This window comes from Mustelus asterias, chromosome 7 (genome assembly GCF_964213995.1).
Source record: "Mustelus asterias chromosome 7, sMusAst1.hap1.1, whole genome shotgun sequence".
NCBI lineage: Eukaryota > Metazoa > Chordata > Chondrichthyes > Carcharhiniformes > Triakidae > Mustelus > Mustelus asterias.
Genome location: NC_135807.1, coordinates 71,458,710 through 71,480,846, shown reverse-complemented (window position 1 = coordinate 71,480,846; position 22,137 = coordinate 71,458,710). Strand labels below are relative to the sequence as shown.

At 41.1% G+C, this 22,137-nt stretch overlaps 1 protein-coding gene across 31 annotated transcripts in view; it reads left to right on the top strand.

Moving 5' to 3' along the window:
* unm_hu7910 (un-named hu7910) overlaps positions 1 to 22,137 on the top strand; it is a 217,059-nt gene that overhangs the window by 35,870 nt on the left and 159,052 nt on the right. For 19 of the 31 annotated variants that reach the window (XM_078216221.1, XM_078216218.1, XM_078216231.1 and 16 more), the window contains 2 exons: positions 12,986 to 13,135; positions 14,758 to 14,802. In XM_078216221.1, coding sequence (XP_078072347.1) covers positions 12,986 to 13,135; positions 14,758 to 14,802 — 195 coding nt within the window. The remainder of the gene's footprint in view (positions 1 to 12,985; positions 13,136 to 14,757; positions 14,803 to 22,137) is intronic. The other 12 variants (XM_078216226.1, XM_078216223.1, XM_078216228.1 and 9 more) reach the window with 1 other exon arrangement.

The following is a 22,137-nucleotide window of genomic DNA, read 5'->3' as shown; positions in this document are numbered from 1 at the left end:
CCACAACGTTCTGAGAAACCAGCTCCTTCAAGTTCCCGAACCCCCACACCACAGCTCTGAAACTCTGTCCCAGTAAAATATTGGAGCCATGGTGCATAATGATTGTACTATTTATTGAGCAATATAAAACATTAGTATAAAAAAGAATTGGGACATAGGTTAATCAGTTACAGCAACATTTAGAACTGCTACTTTACTCAGTCGACCCTGAATTTCAGATTTTGTTTATGCTTATGGTGAAATAGAGGTATTTTTAGTTTGATCATGTTTATATACTTAGGCAGCGCAGTTATTTGTTTTAAACCAAGTAACTGGAATTGTACATAGTTCTAAATGATCTCTGGCATATTGAAAACCCTGTATATGCACACTTAGTTTGTTACCTAAAGAGAATTTATTTTGCGTAACAGCCACAAAAAAAGCTATAAAGAAAAGTAAGATGGATTATGAGAGTAAACTAGCTCAGAACATAAAAACAGATAGCAAAAGTTTCTACAAATATATAAAATGAAAAAGAGTGGCTAAAGTAAACATTGGTCCTTTCGAGGATGAGAAGGGGGATGTAATAACTGGAAATGAGAAAATGGCTGAGGCATTGAACAGGCATTTTGTGTCGGTCTTCACAGTGGAAGACACAAATAACATGCCAAAAATTGATGATAGGAAGGCTATGGCAGGTGAGGACCTAGAAACTATCATCACCACGAAAGAGGTAGTGTTGGGCAAGTTAATGGGGCTCAAGGTAGACAAGTCTCCTGGTCCTGATGGAATGCATCCCAGGGTACTAAAAGAGATGGGGGGAGAAATAGCAAATGCACACGTGGTAATTTACGAAAATTTGCTGGACTCTGTGGTGGTTCTCGCAGATTGGAAAACAGCAAATGTGACGCAACTGTTTAAAAAAGGAGGTAGACAAAAGGCAAGTAACTATAGGCTGGTTAGTTTAACTTCTGTAGTCGGGAAAATGCTTGAATAATCAAGGAAGAAGTAGCGAGACATCTGGATGCAAGTTGTCCCATAAGTTGAATGTGGTGTATCTGGATTTCCAGAAGGCATTTGACAAGGCATTCGACAAGCACCAAAGATTGCTACCCAGATAAAGGTGCACAGTGTTACGGGTAATGTATTAGCATGAATAGGGGATTGGTTAACTAACAGAAAGCAAAGAGTGGGGGTAAATGGGTGTTTTTCTGGTTGGCGACTAGAGGTGTGCCTCGGGGATCAGTGTTGGGATCGCAATTGTTTACAATTTACATAGATGATTTGGAGTTGGGAACCAAGTGTGGTGTGTCAAAATTCGCAGATGACACAGATGAGTGGCAGAGCAAAGTGTGCAGAGAACGCTGAAAGTCTGAAATGGGATATAGGTAGTCTAAGTGAGTGGGCGAGGGTCTGGCAGATGGAGTACAATGTTGGTAAATGTGAGGTCATCCATTTTGGTAGGAATAACACCAAAATGAACTATTATTTAAATGGTAAAAAATTGTAGCATGCTGCTGTGCAGAGGGACCTGGATGTCCTTGTGCAGGTATCTCAAGGAGTTGGTTTGTAGGTGCAGCAGGTAATTAAGAAGGCAAATGGAACTTTGTCCTTCTTTGCTGGAGGGATGGACTTTAAAAACAGCGAGGTTATGTTGCAGCTGTATAACGTGCTGGTGAGGCCACACCTGGAGTACTGTGTACAGTTTTGGTCTCCTTACTTGAGAAAGGATATACTGGCACTGGAGGGGGTGCAGAGGAGATTCACTCAGTTGATTCCGGAGTTGAGAGGGTTGGCTTATGAGGAGAGACTGAGTAGACTGGGGCTATACTCATTGGAATTCAGAAGAATGAGGGGAGATCTTACAGAAACATATAAGATTATGAAGGGAATAGATAAGATAGAAGCAGGGAAGTTGTTTCCACTGGTGGGTGAAACTAGAACTAGGGGGCATAGCGTCAAAATAAGGGGAAGCAGATTTAGGACTGAGTTGAGAAGGAACTTCTTCACACAAAGGGTTGTGAATCTGTGGAATTCCCTGCCCAGTGAAGCAGTTGAGGCTACATCATTGAATGTTTTTAAGGCAAGGATAGATAAATTTTTGAACAGTAAAGGAATTAAGGGTTATGGTGAGCGGGCGGGTAAATGGAGCTGAGTCCACAAAAAGATCAGCCATGATCTTATTGAATGGTGGAGCAAGCTCGAGGGGCCAGATGGCCTACTCCTGCTCCTAGTTCTTATGTTCTAATCATAAGCATCCTTACAGAAAAATTATTGTTATTCTGGTTTGGTCAAGTAAACATTCGCCATTGCATGCATTTGTTAAATGTGGGAATCATAGAATAGTACAACACAGAAGGAGGTCATTTGACTCTTCAAGTTTGTTCCGGTTCATTCAAAGAGCAATTCAGCTAGCCCATACTCTCTTTCCTCCTCTCTCTTTAATTATACTCCAGCAATTTTCTATCCTTCATGTATTTATTCAATTTTTCTTTGAATGTTACTACTAAAATATTGTCCGCCATCATATCTGGCAGTCGATCCAAATCCTAACCATTTGATGCTTAAAAATGGTTTACCTCCTGGTTCTTTTGCTAACCATTGGAAACAGTTCTTTAAACCCTTCATGATTTTAGATGCCCCTATCAAATTGTCTCTTACCATTGGGTGCTCTATCATAGAAGCATAGAAACCCTATAGCGCAGAAGGAGGCCATTCAAGCCTGCCTCAACAACAATCCCACTCAGGCTCTATCCCAGTATTCCCACATATTTACCCTGTTAATCCTCCTGAACTAAGAGGCAATTTATCATGGCCAATCCACCTATCCCGCACATCTTTGGGCTGAGAGGAAATCTGAGCACCCGGAGGAAACCCACACAGCCACAGGAAGAATCGTGCAAACTCCACACAGACAGTGACCCGAGGACGGAATTGAACCCAGGTGTGAGACGGCAGTGCTAGCCACTGTGCCACCGTGCTGCTCTCTAAGTAGAACAGCCCCAGCTTCTCTGGTCTACCTGGAAACATGCCAGAAAATCTCTTCTATACCCTGTACAATACATTCATATTATGCCAGAAATGTACCAAGCTTTTACCTGAACCATCTCCACTTTAAAGGCCGCACATTGCTGTTTTACTGTCTGCCAGCCAGTCTTTGACTATAGGTCAGATCTTTTCAGAATTTATTTAAACTACATGTCCTCTAATTGAGTATTTTTATTCTAGATTGCTCCTATTCTTTCTTCATGACTAATCGGAATCTTATGATACTATGATCACTATCCACAAGGCTTCCCCAACTGTGACATTCTCCACTTAAACTACTTCAGTCCCCAGGACTCGATCCCACAATGCCGCCTTCCTCATTGGGCAGGCAACATATTGTCTAGAGAGGACAGATAAATGGAAATTGGTGATACTTAACAAATCATCTGCTTCAGTGATTGCAAAATGGAAGAATTATTGGGAAGGAGGTAAATCTAGAATTGATTACAAACAGGCGAAGTGGTATTTTGAGTAAAAGGAAAGTGTTAAAGAACTTGGGGCAAGCTAAACAAGGACAGACTGACAAGACATGATAGGTATTTCCAAGGCCAATGGGAAAAGGAGGAATAAATGGTACAGGTCCTAGAAATTATATTTTGATGTTCTGTTGAGTGATGGTGTGGAGAGAGGACTGAAGAAAGGTTATTGTTTTGACCATGTTCAAAAAGAGAGATCAAGATGATCCAGGTCATGTCTCAGTGCAGTGTACATGAACTCATGGTTATTGCTCAAGACTATTGGAACATAAGAACATAAGAAATAGGAGCAGGAGTAGGCCATCTGGCCCTTCGAGGCTGCCCTGCCATTCAACAAGATCATGGCTGATCTGAAGCGAATCAGTTCCACTTACCCGCCTGCTCCCCATAACCCCTAATTCCCTTATCGATCAGAAAACTATCTACCTGTGATTTAAACATATTCAACGAGGAAGCCTCCACCACTTCAATGGGCAGAGAATTCCAGAGATTCACTACCCTCTGAGAGAAGTTCCCCCTCAACTCTGTTCTGAACCGGCCCCCCTTATTTTGAGGCTGTGCCCTCTAGTTCTGGTTTCCCTTCTAAGTGGAAAGAATCTCTCCACCTCTACCCTATCCAGCCCCTTCATTATCTTATATGTCTCTATAAGATCACCCCTCATCCTTCTAAACTCCAACGAGTACAGACCCAATCTGTTTAATATCTCCTCATAAGCCACACCCCTCATCTCCGGTATCAACCTGGTGAACCTTCTCTGCACTCCCTCCAAGGCCAATATATCCTTTCGCAAACAAGGGCACCAAAACTGCACACACTACTCCAGTTGCGGCCTCACCAGTGCCTTGTACAGTTGCAGCAAGACCTCCCTGTTTTTATATTCTATCCCCCTCGCGATAAAGGCCAACATTCCATTCGCCTTCTTGATCACCTGCTGCACCTGCAGACTGAGTTTTTGCGATTTGTGCACAAGGACCCCCAGGTCCCTCTGCACAGTCGCACGATGTAATTTTTCTCCATTTAAATAATATTCCAATTTACTATTATTTCTTCCAAAGTGGATAACCTCACATTTGCTAACGTTATATTCCATCTGCCAGATCCTCGCCCACTCGGCCTATCCAAATCTCTCTGCAGACTTTCCGCGTCCTCCACGCAATTCGCTTTCCCACTCACCTTCGTGTCATCAGCAAACTTGAATACCCTACATTCAGTCCCCTCCTCCAGATCATCTATGTAAATGGTAAACAATTGAGGTCCCAGCACCGATCCCTGCGGCACGCCACTGGTCACCAACTGCCAACCAGAAAAGCACCCATTTATCCCAACTCTCTGCTTCCTGTTAGATAGCCAATCCTCAATCCACGCCAACACCTTACCCCTAACTCCGTGTACCCCAATCTTCTGCAGCAACCTTTTGTGAGGCACCTTATCGAACGCCTTCTGGAAATCTAAAAACACCACATCCACCGGTTTCCCTCTGTCAACCGCACTAGTGACATCTTCATAAAAGTCCAGTAGATTCGTCAAACACGACTTTCCCTTCATGAATCCATGCTGCGTCTGCTTGATCGAACCATTCTTATTCAGGTGCTCTGTTATTTCCTCTTTAATAATGGACTCTAGCATCTTCCCAACTACGGATGTTAAGCTAACCGGCCTGTAGTTGCCCGCCTTTTGTCTACTTCCTTTTTTAAACAGCGGCGTAACAGTAGCTGTTTTCCAGTCAGCCGGCACTACCCCAGAGTCCAGCGAATTTTGATAAATTACTACTAACGCATCTGCTATTACCTCAGCCATTTCTTTCAGTACCCTGGGATGCATTCCATCCGGGCCCGGGGACTTGTCTACCTTCAGTCCTATTAGTCTACCAAGCACCACCTCCTTAGTAACAGTAATTGTATTAAGGACCTCACCCTTGGAGGGTGGTATGGAATTGGGGGAGCTGAAAACCGGTTAATGGAAAGCGTACAGCAGGAGTTAAAGGCAGTTTTTCATTGATTAGAAGCGGACAGCACTGTTTCTCAGGATTCTGTTCAGCATTTATATCAATTATTTGGATATAGGATATTGTGTCTGAATTTCCAGATAAAATTGAAACCATACTAAATGAGAAGCAAAGGTTATTTGGTGCAATGTTGATCATTTGGCGGAATGGATTAAAAGTGATTTGGTCAGCAAACATGAGGTACAAGCTGATAAAATTATACTTTGGCAAATGTTGAGTTTTATTGTAGAGCAGATTAATTTTGGGCTTTGGGTTTACAAAGCATTAAAAACAGTTCATCAAGTGGATGAGCCTATAATGAAACTGTTTTTGTCAAGATATATAGTCTAGGTATAATGGTGCATCAGTACAGAAATTTAGTTAGGCTGCAATTTTTCGACAATTTTGGACGTCACACACACAGAACGATGTTGAGGCATTAAAAAAAGGTACAGCACAGGTTCAAATGCTAACTAATTTGAAGAAATAACAATATGAAATGGTTGGAAAATTATTTTTAGTTGATCAGATTTCTTGAGACGAAAGCTTGGGATAAAGTAGATGAAAACTGTTTCCAGTGATTTAGGGACTGGATTGAGAAGATACAAAATCACAGGAGCAACTTGCATTTATATATAAAACATTTAGGTGAAAGGTATAGTGGATATCTAAGTGTGCAAAGCAGATCTATGATTTAAATAGAGGCTATGCAAACATTTAAGGTATGTTGCTGAAAGCTGGTTATGATTTCAAAACTATAAAGAACTATCTTCATGTGAACTAATTTGTATGAGGAAATTATATTTATTTGTTTGGGACCAATAAATATTACTTTGTAAAGATGTTATTTGTTATTTTGGTTACAAGGGCGTAACTACTGCTGATGGCAAAAAATCTATTCTAACCAATGCCTGATTGTGGTTTTATAAGCTTTGTTTTAATAGACATAATGGAAATACAGATTAGATTGTAGTTTGTAGTTTTGGTCAGCTTGCAGTTTTTGTGCATTTGCCCATCAAGAAAGTTTGAAGAAACTGGACAACAGTTTTAAAATGCTGCCACAGTGTTAAAAATCAGAGAATGATTGAGGCCTGAGTGATATAACCTTGTGGTCTTGATGTCATATGAAAACGCACGGTTACTTAGACTTTGTAACTTAAATTATGGATGCATCCAGTGTTCCTGGACATGCATTGGAGGAAAAAAGTCTCATCTATCCAAATACCTAAAGCGAAAATGAAGATGTGGTAATTATAGGCCAGTTAGTCTTACTTCGGTGGTCGGTTAGTTGATGGAAAAGGTCCTTGGGGATAGGATTTACGACCATTTAGAAAGATGCAGCTTAATCCGGGATAGTCAGCACGGATTTGTGAAGGGCAAGTCTTGCCTCACAAATTTGATAGAATTTTTTGAGGAGGTAACTAAGTGTGTAGATAAAGGTAGTGCAGTTGATGTCATATACATGGATTTTAGTAAGGCGTTTGATAAAGTCCCCCACGGTCGGCTTATGAAGAAAGTAAGGATGTGTGGGATAGAGGGAAGTTTGGCCGATTGGATAGGTAACTGGCTGTCTAACAGAAGACAGAGGGTGGTGGTGGATGGAAAATTTCCGGACTGGAAACCGGTTACCAGCGGAGTGCCACAGGGATCAGTGCTTGGTCCTCTGCTATTTGTAATTTTTATAAATGACTTGGAGGAGGGGGCTGAAGGGTGGATCAGTAAATTTGCTGATGACACCAAGATTGGTGGAGTAGTGGATGAGGTGGAGGGCTGTTGTCGGCTGCAAAGAGATATAGATAGGATGCAGAGCTGGGCTGAAAAATGGCAAATGGAGTTTAACCCTGACAAATGCGAGGTGATTCATTTTGGTAGGACAAATTTAAATGTGGATTACAGGGTCAAAGGTAGGGTTCTGAAGACTGTGGAGGAACAGAGAGATCTTGGGGTTCATATCCATAGATCTCTGAAGGTTGCCACTCAAGTGGATAGAGCCGTGAAGAAGGCCTATAGTGTGTTGGCGTTCATTAACAGGGAGTTTGAGTTTAAGAGCCGTGGGGTTATGCTGCAACTGTACAGGACCTTGGTGAGACCACATTTGGAATATTGTGTGCAGTTCTGGTCACCTCACTACAAGAAGGATGTGGAGACACTGGAAAGAGTGCAAAGGAGATTTACCAGGATGCTGCCTGGTTTGGAGGGTAGGTCTTATGAGGAAAGGTTGAGGGAACTTGGGCTTTTCTCTTTGGAGCGGAGGAGGTTGAGAGGAGACTTGATAGAGGTTTATAAGATGATGAGGGGGATAGATAGAGTGAACGTTCAAAGACTATTTCCTCGGGTGAATGGAGCGGTAACTAGGGGGCATAACTATAGGGTTCATGGTGGGAGATACAGGAAGGATGTCCGAGGTAGGTTTTTTTACTCAGAGTGGTTGGGGTGTGGAATGGACTGCCTGCAGGGATAGTGGAGTCAGAAACTTTTGGAACATTTAAGAAGCTATTGGATAGGCACATGGAGTACTTTGGGATGATAGGGAGGAAATAGCTTGATCTGGCTTTCAGACAAAGCTCGGCACAACATCGTGGGCCGAAGGGCCTGTTCTGTGCTGTCCTGTTCTATGTTCAGTGCAAAGTTGTTGGGGCATTTCTTGGGAGAGAGTGTTTGTCCAAGAACATGCTCCCTGGAAATTTAAAATTATTACATTAAAATGTTGCATTCTAATTTAATCTTGTACGCTTTTAAATGAAAGAAATGGCTTTTCTGGGGACCTATGAGTAAATGAGCATGCTAAAGGTGAAGTATAGGGAAGGAAAAAAAAACAGTCCTTTGCAATAAACAGGCAGCATCTGTGGAGAGAGATACATTTTAGATCAATAACTTTTATCAGAACTAGTTCATTGAGTTTGCTCCATTAAACAAAGCATCACTAAGGAAATTTGGCATGTCAGCTACGACATCTGGGTGCTCCGGTTTCCTCCGACAGTCTGAAAGGCGTGCTGGTTAGGTGCATTGACTCGAACAGGCGCCGGAGTGTGACGACTAGGGGAATTTGACAGTAACTTCACTGTAGTGTTAATGTAAGCCTTGTGACTAATAAATGAACTTCAGCTTTAATGTAACAATATCTGTTACCAACCAGTATTAATTTATTTTTTGCGCTAAAACCAGTATGTCATTAAGGTTTTATTTCTTATGTTCTTTATCATCTTATCCACCTGAGATGTTGCTTTTAAAATTTTTAATTACTTTAAATTTCTTATTCTATTTTTCTATGGGATGTGGGTGTCACTGGGATTAATTGCCCATCCCTAATTGCCCTCAATTTGAATGACTTGCTAGACCTTTTCAGAGGGCACTTAGAAGTCAACCACATTGTGATGTGAGTAAAATCAAACATAGGTAAGGACAGCAGATTTCCAACCCTCAAATCAATGACAGTTTCATGGTCACTATTACTATTTAATTCCAGATTTTATCAACTGAATTGGGATTTGAATCCATGTCCTCAAAGCACTAACCTGGGCCCCTGGATTACTAGTCCAGTGAGGTTGCCACTATGGTTTATGGAAATGTAGAGGGCTTTAGAGCCTCAGGTTTGCAATGTTCAGCAGAAGAATGCAGGTTTCAAGAACACTTAAAAAAAGAATGTCACTTGTTTGAGTGTCCGGGTGTACCACAGGGATCTGTGTTGGGTCCTCGATTATTCATTATTTAAATAAATGACAGAGATGCTTGTGGGGGGTAAAATTAATAAGTTTGTGGATGACACAAAGATTGGCCAGATGGTTAGCAGTGAGGTTGACTGTCTTGGGCTACAGAAAATGATTTTGATTTGATTTATTATTGTCACATGTATTGGCATAGTGAAAAATATTGTTTCTTGCAAGCCATGCAGACAAAGCATACCATTCATAGAGAAGGAAACAAGAGAGTGCAGAATGTAGTGTTGCAGTCCTAGCTATAGTGTAGAGAAAGATCAACTTAATGCAAGGTTAGTCCATTCAAAAGTCTGCTGGCAGCAGGGAAGAAACTGTTCTTGAGTTGGTTGGCACATGACCTCGGACTTTTGTATCTTTTTCCTGATGGAAGGTGGTGGAAGAGAGAATGTCCAGGGTGTGTGGGGTCCTTAATTATGCTGGCTGGTTTGCCGAAGCAGTGGGAAATGTAGACTGAGTCAATGGATGGGAGGGTGGTTTGCGTGATGGATTGGGCTACATTCACGACCTTTTGTAGGTCCTTGGGGTCTTGGGCAGAGCAGGAGCCATATCAATCTGTGATACAACTAGAAAGAATGCTTTCTATGGTGCATCTGTAAATGTTGGTGAGTGTCATAGCTGACATGCCAAATTTCCTTACCCTTCTGAGAAAGGAGAGGCGTTGGTGTGCTTTCTTAACTATAGTGTTGGCATGGGGGGACCAGGACAGGTTGTTGGTGATCTGGATACCTAAAAACTTGAAACACTTGACCCTTTCTACTTTGTCCCCGTTGATGTAGACAGGGGCATGTTCTCCTTTACGCTTCCTGAAGTCGATGACAATCTCCTCCGTTTTGTTGACATTGAGGGAGCGATTATTGTCGCCGCACCAGATTCTCTATTTCATTCCTGTACTCTGTCCCATCATTGTTTGAGATCCGACCCACTACGATGGTGTCGTCAGCAAACTTGAAAATCGAATTGGAGGGGAATTTGGCCGCACAGTCATAGGTGTGTAAGGGGGTGAGAACACAGGCTTGTGGGGCACCGGTATTGAGGATGATCGTGGAGGAGGTGTTGTTGTCTATCCTTACTGATTTTGGTCTGCGAGTTAGGAAGTTCAGGATTCAGTCTCTGATGGAGGAGCCGAGGCCCAGGCCATGGAGCTTGGAGATGAGTTTCGTAGGAATAATGACGTTGAAAGCTGAGCTGTAGTCAATAAATAGGAGTCTCACATGGGTATCTTTGTTATCTAGGTGGGAAGATATAGATGGGATGGTCAAATGGGCAGATAAGTGGCAGATGGAATTTAACCCTGAAAAGTGTGAGGTGATACACTTTGGAAGGAGTAATTTCACAGGAAAGTATTCAATGAACGGTGTGATGCTAGGAAGTTCTGAGGAACAAAGGGACTTGGTTATAGAGGGATATGGGCCAAATGCGGGCAATTGGGACGATCTTAGTTGTTTAACAAAAAAGGACGGCATGGACAAGTTGAGCCGAAGGCCTGTTTCCATGCTGTTGTAAACCTTTATGACTCTATGACTTGGTGTGTTTGTACATAAATCTCTAAAGGCAGAAGGGCATGTCACTGAGGTGGTGAAAATGGCATATGGGACACTTGCCTTTAACAGATTGCAGAAGCAGGGAAGCCATATTGGAATTGGATAGAACTTTGGTGAGGCCAAAGCTACTGTATGCACTTCTGGTCACCACATTATAGGAAGGATGTGATTGCACTGGAGAGGATGCAAAGGAGATTTACTGGGATGCTGCCTGGATTGGAACATTTAAATCATGAAGCGAGGTTGGATAAGTTTGGGTTGTTTTTGTTGGAGCAGAGAAGACTGATGGGCGATCTGATCGAGGTGTATATGATTGAGGGGCCTGGACAGGGTGGATAGGGAACAGCTGTTCCCCTTAGTCGAAGGATCAGTCACGAGGAGACAGAAGTTCAAGATGAGGGGCAAGAGATTTAACGGCGATGTGAGGAAAAACATTTTTACCCAGAGGGTGCTGACGGTCTGGAATGCACTGCCTGGGAGGGTGGTAGAGGCGGGTTGCCTCACATCCTTTTAAAAAAAAAAGCACCTGGATGAACAGTTGACATAACATTTAAGACTCTGGACCAAGTGCTGGTAAATGGGATTGGGTAGATCAGGTGTTTCTCATGTGTTGGTGCAGACCTGATGGGCCGAAGGGCTTTTTCTGCATCCTGTGATTCTGTGAGAATGGGTGGGTGCATGAGTTCCAATGGGGTGGGTGGGTGAGGGTCGGGGAGGAGAGGGGGTAGTAAGGTGGGGAGTGTTTTTGGGTGGTTAGGGTGTGTAAATGGGGGGTGGTAGTCGGGTCAGGAACGTGGTCAGGTTGTAGTTGGTTGGATGGGTAGTTTGAAGGGGCGGGGTGCTGGTGGATGATTGCGGGCACTCAGGTGTGTAGTTGCTAGGAAGTTAGACTAGGTTTTGATTTGTCTAGCATTTCCTGGATAACTATTCGGGTAAGTACATCAGAACTGTCTGAAGTTACTGATTCTAGCTTCGACGCAGAGACATTCAAGGGTCCAGGGAGCAGTGGAGTTGCCCATTTAAAGTTGAAGCTTCTTGGGCAATTCCCACATTGGTCAGTGCATCATTTCCACAGATCCCAACGTGCATCTTCAATTGTACGTTTGGTCTCCAGCAATCCTGCAACTGAAGAACCAAGAAAATTACAGCACAGGAACAGGCCCTTCGGTCCTCCAAGCCTGCACCGACCATGCTGTCCGACTGAACTAAAACATCCTACCCTTCCGGGGACCATATCCCTCTATTTCCATCCTATTCATGTATTTGTCCAGGCGCCCCTTAAAGCTCACTATCGTATCTGCTTCCACTACCCCCCCTGGCAGCGAGTTCCAGGTACCCACCACCCTCTGTAAAAAAAAAAAGACTTTCCTTGTACATCTCCTTTAAACCTTGGCCCTCGCACCTTAAACATTTGCCCCCTAGTAATTGACTCTTCCACCCTGGGAAACCGCAAGAGTTGGCTGAATAATTTTGTAAGTTTGTTACTTGGTAATGTAAACAGATTTAAAAGCTGGCCAGTTGATGCATCTTGGAAGCTACAATAATCCATTGAACAGATGGATCAGCAGAAAAAGTCACCATTCATGATACGGGCCCTCTACGTTTGAGAGAACAAATTCTGATTGGGTGACTACTTTGTGGGATACCAGCATTCAGACCACAAATGACCCTGAGCTTCCAGCCTCCTGTCATTTCAATTCTCCACCTCTTAGACTGCCCTCTGCCTTCTACATGATCCCAGTAAAGCACAGGGTGAACTCATCTTTCAGTTGGTGATTTACAGCCTTTCATGCTCAACATTGACTTCAGTTTTAGATCATAATCTCTGCCACAATATTTTGTGTTTTGGATGGCAGCTGGTGATACTGCTCATCCCATTTAGAGCTCATCTAGACCCAGCTCTTTTCTTTGTCTCTCACTATGATTCCCTTTTGCGTTGCACCATTATCCTTTTTGTCACCGAATCTCTCCCACATTCCACCCTATTATGGACCTTCCCATGCGCTCTTTCCCCCCTTAACCCTGCATTTGTACTTGGTTAATCTAACTTTTTCCATTTCTGATGAAAAGTCATCAATCTGAAATGTTAATTTTGTTAATTTTTACACAGATGCTGCCTGGCTTGCTGAGTCGTTTGGCACTTTTTGTTTTTATTTCAGATTTCCAGCATCTGCAGTATTTTGCTTTTGTGCTATTGTTTCCACAGTACAGCCAACTAACGTGGGCCTCCTCTTTTTCAGATAAGCACAGCTCCAGTAAAAATGGGAAGAAAAGCGACGGGCCCTCTGGAAGTTCGTTCTTCACATGGTTCATGATAATTGCTTTACTGGGTGTCTGGTCATCAGTTGCTGTTGTTTGGTTTGATTTGGTGGATTACAAAGATGTTCTGGGTAAGTTTTTCAATTTCAATTTTCAAATATCCATAGGGAGCTCTTGTAGGAAGGAGGTCATAGTGTTATAGTTTAAAGACTGTCTTTATAAAAATGTTGTGGTATAGGCGGAATGACAATATTGTTCTGTGCCTTATCATTTGTAAAGCTATTTTATTAATTCTTTTATTTTGTACTTTAGTCATCCTAATTTCTGGGCTACAAATCAACCACAGTTGAGAATGGTGGTCACTGTTCCCAATAGAATAGTGTAACCTGGAATTCCATAGTTACTTACACATGCTATATCTGTAGCCAGTTGTTCGTAGCCCAGTACAACATATTGCCTAGAAATACACCAATGAATAGGTCATTTATACACAAACTGTAGAACCATAATGACATTTTGTATATTATATTCCTCCTCATGGTGGAGTGTCTCTCAGTATTCATGTGGATTCTGCTAGTATAAACGTCCAAGCATCTTAACTTAAAATCTAATGTTACTTTCGTTCCAAACATAACCCATGATATAAAGTGAATTTAATGATACATTTATGGTATATAATGGTATTAATCTTGGTCAAAAGTTTCACTAATAAGTAAAAGCAAACATTTAAAATCAAATTAAAACTGCACTAAACTAATCCAAATTGAAATCTAGCATCAAGTTTCAAATTCTGATGGCACCCAGGTCTACCTCACTGCCACCTCTCTCAACTCCTTAACTATCACTGAATTATTAGACTACTTGCCCCACATCCAGTACTGTATAGACAAAGATTTCCTCCAATTAAATATTGGGGAGACTAAATCCATTGTCTTCAATCACAGTTACGAACTTCACCCCTCATGGTCACTGTCTAAGGCTGAACTGTACTTGACCCTCAAGATGAGTTTCCGACCAGTCATCCACAATAATCACTAAGACCATGTATTTCCACCTCTGTAACATAGACCAATTCCACTCCTGCCTGACCTCATCTGCTCCTGAAACCCTCATCCATACCTTTATTATCTCTAGACTTGATGCACCTGTCTGGCCACCCTCATTCTACCCTCTAAACTTGAGGTAATCAAAAACCATCTGTCTATGTCCTTACTTGCACAAAGTCCTGTTCACCTTTCGGCCCTTGTGATTGCTGACCTATGTTGGCTCATGGTCAAGCAGCACCTTGATTTTATAATTCTCATCCTTAATTTCAAATTCCTCCATGATCTTGTCAATCCCTATCTTCTGTAATCCTCTCTAGCCCCACAATCCTCGAATATCCACACTCTAATTCTGGCTTCTTGTGCATCCCTGATTTTAATTATTCCAACATTGATGTATAATGCCTCAGCTGCTATGGATGTAATTTTCTTCCCAAACCTCTCTGCCCTTCTACATCCCTTTCCTCCCTTTGAAATATTTATTGAAAGCTACTTGGACCAAGCTTTTGGCCATCTGCCCTATTATCACTGTTTGTGGCTTGGTGTCAAATGTTGCTATATAAAATACTTATGAAGCACTATGGGGTGCTTTTTTTGCATTAAAGAACTATATAAATGCATGTGGTTTGTGCCTTTTGGTCTTGGTTTTTCTGCTTATGATAGTACTAATCCACAGTATATTAAATTTTTTATTTTTATCATGCATGCAGCAAAAGCAAAGGAATTTCGTTATAATTTTTCAGAGGTGTTACAAGGTAGGATTTTTCATTGTTCTCACATGCGGTTATATCTTTCCTGAAATTTTCCTTTGTTTTTTTTATGGTGTTGAAATCAGCTATGTGTTTGTAATGTTTTTTCTATTCTGTGATTTGCAGTACACGTTGGTTTATGTTTCCTTCATTGTACTTTGTAATTTTTGAATTTTTAAAATTTTCTTGTAATATTGAATATGCGATGGTAGTTGTCCAAATAGCAAACATAGCTTTCAGTATCTACTGCTTCATAGCCCTGGGCTGATTTTAACTTGACTTTTAGTGATGGCCAAAGTAGGTTTTAGTCCTTGTTCTGGTCCCCTAATGAATGGACGGCCTCAACCGGGATATTGGGTTCATGTCACAATATTTGTAACTCCCACAGTTGCGTGGACCTGCAGAGTTTCACTGGCTGTCTTGTCCGGAGACAATACACATCTTTTTAGCCTGTCTTGATGCTCTCTCCACTCCCATTGTTTTGTTTCTTAAAGACTGGATTAGTTGTAAGTATTCGCATTCCAACCATTATTCATGTAAATTGAGTCTGTGTCTTTATAAATTCTGTTTGTGAACAGAATTCCCACTCACCTGAAGAAGGGGCTTAGAGCCTCGAAAGCTTGTGTGGCTTTTGCTACCAAATAAACCTGTTGGACTTTAACCTGGTGTTGTTAAACTTCTTACTGTGTTTACCCCAGTCCAACGCCAGCATCTCCACATCCCCTAATGAATCACAGAATCCCTACAATGCAGAAGGAGGCCATACGGCTCATCGAGTCTGCACCGACCACAATCCCTCCCAGGCTCCCATTCTCCACCCCACATATTTACCCTGCTAATCCCCCTGACACTCGGGTCAATTGGTCAATCAACCTAATCCACACATCTTTGGACTGTGGGAAGAAACCGGAGCACCTGGAGGAAACCCATGCAGACATGGGGACAATGTGCAAACTCCACACAGTCACCCGAGGCCAGAATTGAACCTGGCTCCCTGGCGCTGTGAGGCAGCAGTGCTCACCACTGTGCCACCATGCCACCCCCTGAAATAAGTGAGAAAGTTATTTTCCCCCCCAGTGACTGTATTTCAAATTAGATTTTTCTAGTGGAGTTAGTTTTTGGAGGTGTTGGTAGAAAACCTGCTTGGAAATGTATGTGGTACTGATTAGGTGTTAATGCAAAAACTGATTGTAATTATTTGGATTTTTCAGCATTGTAATTGATTTCAATTTCAGTTCTAAAATGATTCCTGGTATAAAAGATTTGTACCACGTTTAGTAGTGTGTGGGGTGTCACATTTGTGTTAAACATTTGACCATAGTTAGCTACATTTGATTTCAAACATACTTTGATTATCCAGAAGCTTTCTAATGTAGCTTATGTCTGACAATATATCTGACAACATTGGTACACAATATAAATGCATTATTTTATACCATTCGCAATTTTTATCTTTTTTGAACTTTAGAACATCACCACCTGGAAGTTACCCTCCAAGCTACTCACCATCTTGACTTGGATATATATATATATCACCTAACAGCAATGGTTCAGAGGCAGTTCACCATCACCTTTTCAAAGGCAATTAGGGATGGCAAATGTGCACCCCATTAATGCATTTTTAAAATTGCGCTTTAACATGTTAATGAACAGGCTATCAGGTCAACTATACATGTTCTGATTTAGGTGTCTATACATTGGATGAAAAAATTAAATTTAAGGTTTATAGTCCAAAATGCAGCTCCAATAAATGTTTGTTAATTTTACTGAGCTAGGATAAATTTCTAATGCAAGTCACCTTAAATTTGGACAAACTAATTTGCTGTTGATGCAGTTTGGAAATAAAATTGAGATAAATTCCAGATTAACGCTGGAAGAGAAAAACACCAATTGTAGCTAATCAAAAAAAAAAGGAAATTTGTTCACCAAGCCTGCAAATTTCAGTTCTTTTTTCAACTTTAGTGGCAACAACTAGAGGGTCCAGCAGTATTCATGCAGCTGGTGGAGCCGGCAATATTCATGCTCTCTACATTTTTGAAATATTGACTGGCCTACCCAAAAAAAAGTACTATTCAACTCCTTGGTTCGAGTAAAACGGTTTAAGGCTTTCCTCATGATAGTTATCTTTTAGCTTTTCTTAAATCAGTATCCTTGTCTTCAAGTCAGTAATCAATTTTTGTGAATGTTCCTGATAATTTTTTTTAGTCTAAACAAGAGATTTCATTGTGTTAACTCATTAGATTGAAATTTTCAACACTTGTTGATTATCATTAGCTCAGTGTGGATGATATTCTAATTCTGGATTGATGTGTGATACTTCACACATTTTTGTTTCTTTTTTTGTTTTTAATTATTTGAATACTCGAAACCTGCTTGAGTTGGGTATTCTTGGCAAGAATTTAAGCTTGTGTTTGAAAATAGTTGCTATATATACATTTTATTTCAGTTGGATCTTGGCAATTCGAAAAGTGTATCTTGTATGTTTACTGCAGCATTCTTCTCAAACCCGAGCAGTAAACTTTAATGAGAAGTTATGGAACAATCTCCTGTGACATGAGAGTGCTTTCGATGTGCTGATAAATCCTATTCTTTTTCCTTTTGGCCATTGGTTAATTCCCCACTGTAAATCTTGCATGGGAAATTATTTTGTTCAAACAATCAACATAATTTATTCCTTGTTTCTGCTTCACAATTTTGTTCAAGATGTCTAATGAAAAATCAATGATTTGTCTTTATAAATTCAGTTCATCGATTTTATTTTAAACATTGCTGAAAGCCATTACTTAATTGTCTCTTGACAAGAATCCACGAGGATTAATTCCAGTGACGTGAGGTCACCTTCATGAAAAGGATTCTTTGTAGGCAATGTTGGCTCCTATTTTCACTGAAGTTGTGGAATCCAGCCCTTTATAAGTAAGTTAATTTGGCTGTAAACATACTGCACAGTTGAAATCAGCAAGCCAAGTTTGATTCTAATGAGTATAAAGTGATTATTTTAATTTATGTTGGTGGCAACAGTGGCACGATAGAAATGCAATTTTTTCTTTTATTTCTTGCATTTATAAGCTATACTTGATTAAAATCAGAGATTTGTCTTTTAGATATGATTTCTTATCTGATTTATTGTCATGTATATTGGTATACAGTGCAAAGTATTTTTTGTGCACTATACAGACAAAGCATACCGTTCATAGAGAAGGAAAGGAGCGGGTGCAGAATGTAGTGTTAATCATAGCTATAGGGGTAGAGAAAGATAAACTTAATATAAGGTAAGTCCATTCAAAAGTCTGATGGTAGCAGGAAAGAAGTTGGAGAATAGGCACCTTCTGGCCTACATAAATTTCACTTTTTCAAGTGGCCACCTTTTCATTAAGAAATTAGGAACATTTCATCTTATTTTGATCGCAGGGGATTTCTTGAGTATTAAATGAGATTGATCAGTCAGTCATTTCGGGTCATTGAACTGTGCCTTCATATAAGGTGGAGACTTGGACATTTTGTTTCCCTGTATAGCGATATAATACTGAAACACAAATCAAGGCTTGGACATCATAGGCTCTGATGACAAGGAAATGCATGATGAACTGCAAGATCCAGAGAAGCACCAAGGATCCGAGGGAACTTGGTGTGCGTGTACACTGGTCTCTTAAGGTAGCAAGACAGGTGGACAAAGTGGTTAAGAAGGTCTTTTGGTATACTGCCTTTATTAGCTGAGGCACAGAGTTTAAGGGCAAGGAGGTTATGCTGGAACTATATAAAACATTGGTTAGGCCAGAGTATTGTGTTCAGTTTTGGAATCCACATATTAGGAGGGATCTGATAGCACTGGAAAGGGTATAGAGGAGATTTACCAGGATGTTGCCCGGGCTGGAGAGTTTTAGTTATGGAGAGAGATTGGATAGACTGGGGTTGTTTTCCTTGGAGCAGAGGAGACTGAGGGGGGACATGATTAAGATGTATAAAATTAAGAGGGACATGAATATAGTAGACAGAAAAAGACTTTTCCCTTTAGTGGAGGGATCATTGACTAGTGGGCATTGATTTAAGATAAGGGGCAGGAGGTTGAGAGGGATGTGAGGAAAATCTTTTTCACCCAGAGGGTGGTGGGAATCTGGACCTCACTGCCTGAAAGGGTAGTGGAAGCAAAACCCATAACATTTAGATGTGCACTTGTGATGCCATGGCATAAAAGGCTATGGACCAAGTGTTGGAAAATGACATTAAAATAGTTGGATGGTTTGTCTTTGACCAGTGTAGACTCGATAGGCCGAAGGACATTTTTCTATGCTGTAGACCTCTATGATTATGACTCTCTGTCAATTAGTAAAACATAAGAAAACAAAGAATTGTGATTCAGAACAGTCGTCATGTATGCAGCTACTGTATTCACATTTCAGTGTGCAGTGGACCTGGATCACTTTGGAATGCATGTCCTATTCCCTGCATAGAATACCTTTTTCAAGCCTTTTGTTAATGCCATGGAAAAGCTCACATGGGTCCTGTTCAGCAAAGGTGAGAATGGAATACATAAACTGCAGCATAGCAGTTGAGTCTGGCTAAATTTAGGAATGTTTGTGAGCTTCAGATTCTAATAATTGAGGATTCATCATGCCAAATATGGCTAAAATAATAGGATCCTTTTTTTTGGAGATCTATATGCACAGTTAAGCAAGGACTCCTTGTTGCATTGTCAGCCTTATTTGTCCTTCCCCATGCAATTTGGATTGAGCCTCGTCAGATTTACTCATTCTTCCTTCCTCTGCATAGGACACAATGGTATAATTTGTGACCTGTAGATGATGCTTAAACCAAAAGATAAAATGCTGGAAAATCTCAGCGGGTCTGGTAGGATCTGTAAGGAGAGAAAAGAGCTGATGTTTCAAGTCCAGATGACCCTTTGTCGAAGATGATGCTTAATATTGTTTCAAGTTTGTCATCAGCTGGCATGGGAACTCAGTTGAATATATTGGATCCATTACCCATTCTTGATAACCAGCCTTTTTCAGAACATTTTGTTTCTTTGCAATTTTCAAAGGGTATTTGACAGTATAGTTTTTAAATTCCTTATATCCAGTACCCACTGGTTGTCCCATTTCTTAGACAAAGCAACAGATCAAAGTTAGCCAGCACGTCAATGCAAAGGACAAGGCTGAAGTATTTGCAATCATCTTCAGCCGGAAATGCTAGGTAGATGCCCCATCTCTGCCTCCTTCTGAGGTCCCCTTCATCATCGATGCCAGTCTTTGTGATATCAAGAAATGGCTGAAGGTACGGCAAAGACTGTGGGCCCTGACAACATTCTGGCAATTGTACTGAAGACTTGAGCTCCAGAATTAGCCGCGCCCCTATCCAAGCTGTTCCAGTACAGCTACAACATTGGCATTTTCCTGGCAATGTGGAAAATAGACCAGGTACGTCCAGTTCACAAAAAGCAGGACAAATCCATCAGTTAAAACCCCATCAGTTTACCCTCAAATTGCCAGAAAAATGATGGAAGGAGCCATTGACAGTGTTGTCAAGCAACTCTTATTCAACAATAAGCTGCTCACTGCTGCTCAGTTTGGGCTCCATCCTGATGGAGTTATTCCTAATACAAAGAAAGTTGGTGGTGGTTGTTGGATGTCAATCATCTCTGTCTCGGGACATTACTACAGGAATTAGAAACATAGAAAAACTGCAGCACAAACAGGCCCTTCGGCCCCACAAGTTGTGCCGAACATATCCCTATCTTCTAGGCCTACCTATAACCCTCCATCCTATTAAGTCCCATGTACTCTTCCAGGAGTCTCTTAAAAGTCCCTATTGAGTTTGCCTCCACCCACCACTGACGGCAGCCGATTCCACTTGCCCACCATTCTTTAGGGTATGTCCTAGGCCCAACCACCTTCAGCTGTTTTATCATCATTCCATCTTCTTTCCATCATAAGGTCAGAAGTACAGATGTTCGTTGATTGCACAAATGTTCAGCACAATTTCCAACTCCTCAGGTACTGAAGCATATTCCTCATTCAGCCATTCAAATTTCTATTGATCATATCTTGTGAAGTGACCTGATATCTAACTGGAGACTCTCTGAAAGTCTAGGCAGTGCCTACCAGTTTTCCTCGTCCACTATCTTAGTGACTCCCTCAATTTCTTAATTTGGTCAGCTTGATCGTTTTTTAGAAGCTGTTCTGTGAATTTCTGTTGATTCTCACTGCCTTTCCCAGTATAAGGCATCATGTATCCTTGTAGTATCTTCCCAATAATGTCTGATGATAGGCCTGTAATTTCCTTGGCTTGTTTTTTCCCTTTACTTTGAAGCTAGGAATTATATGAACTAGCTTACAATTTAAGGGAACTATTTCTGACTCTGAACTGTTGAATACACAGGCAAGGGACTCGCACAGCGCACTTGCCCAAACTCTTTAATAACCTTTGGATGGATGTTGTATGGACCTGGAGTGCCATCAACTTTGAGCTTCTGTAATTCATTTGTTCCCTGAAGGACATTACTTATATTGCTGTTCAATGAATGCAAACTTAGCTGTGTGTCAGGAAACAGTAATGGTAGGTGGTTGTTTTTCTGACTAGGAGAAGGTATATAGTGGGGTGCCCCAGAGGGTTAGTTGTAGGACCTCTGCTTTTCTTAATTTTTATTAATGTCCCAGGTTTGGATGTATCGGGCACCATTTAAAAATTTGTGGATGAGAGGGGATTTGAAGGGCTATGGGGAAAGGGTGGGTGAGTGGGACGAAGTGAGTTGCTCTTGCAGAGAGCTGGCTTGGACATGATGGGCTGAATGGCCATTGTATGATTATGCAGACATGTCTTTATCTGAAATGTTGCATTGTCTACAAGAATGATGCAAAATAATTCAAAAACTTTGCCATAAACTGAGTATCAGTTTAAATCTCCCCTATAGTATCCTTTAGTGGCTTTATGATTAACTACATGCTGACTTCTAACTTAGCTCAAAAAGATACTTTTGCTGTCACTGGCATAATTACTGTTACTGCTCTTACTGTGCATCATCTTTTCCAAAGATCTTTTGACTAATCTTTTGGCATTTATTGTCTGTCTTGTATTTGAATTATTTCTTCATGTCATATAGTATGGATCTTAAGAGTTGTGTAATTGGAGGGGTTAAATACGATATCTAACTCTACTGGAATATCGTTAGGTTCCTGCCTGAACTTTCTGAAAGAGGCAGATGTTCCAGTGGATATCGCTGTGGTCTTGGATTATGTACTGAGTGGATAAAAGCAAAATACTGCAGATGCTGGAATCTGAAACAAAATCAGAAAATGCTAAAAGAGCTCCGACAAAGGGGTTATCTAGACTCGAAGCTTTGGCTCTACT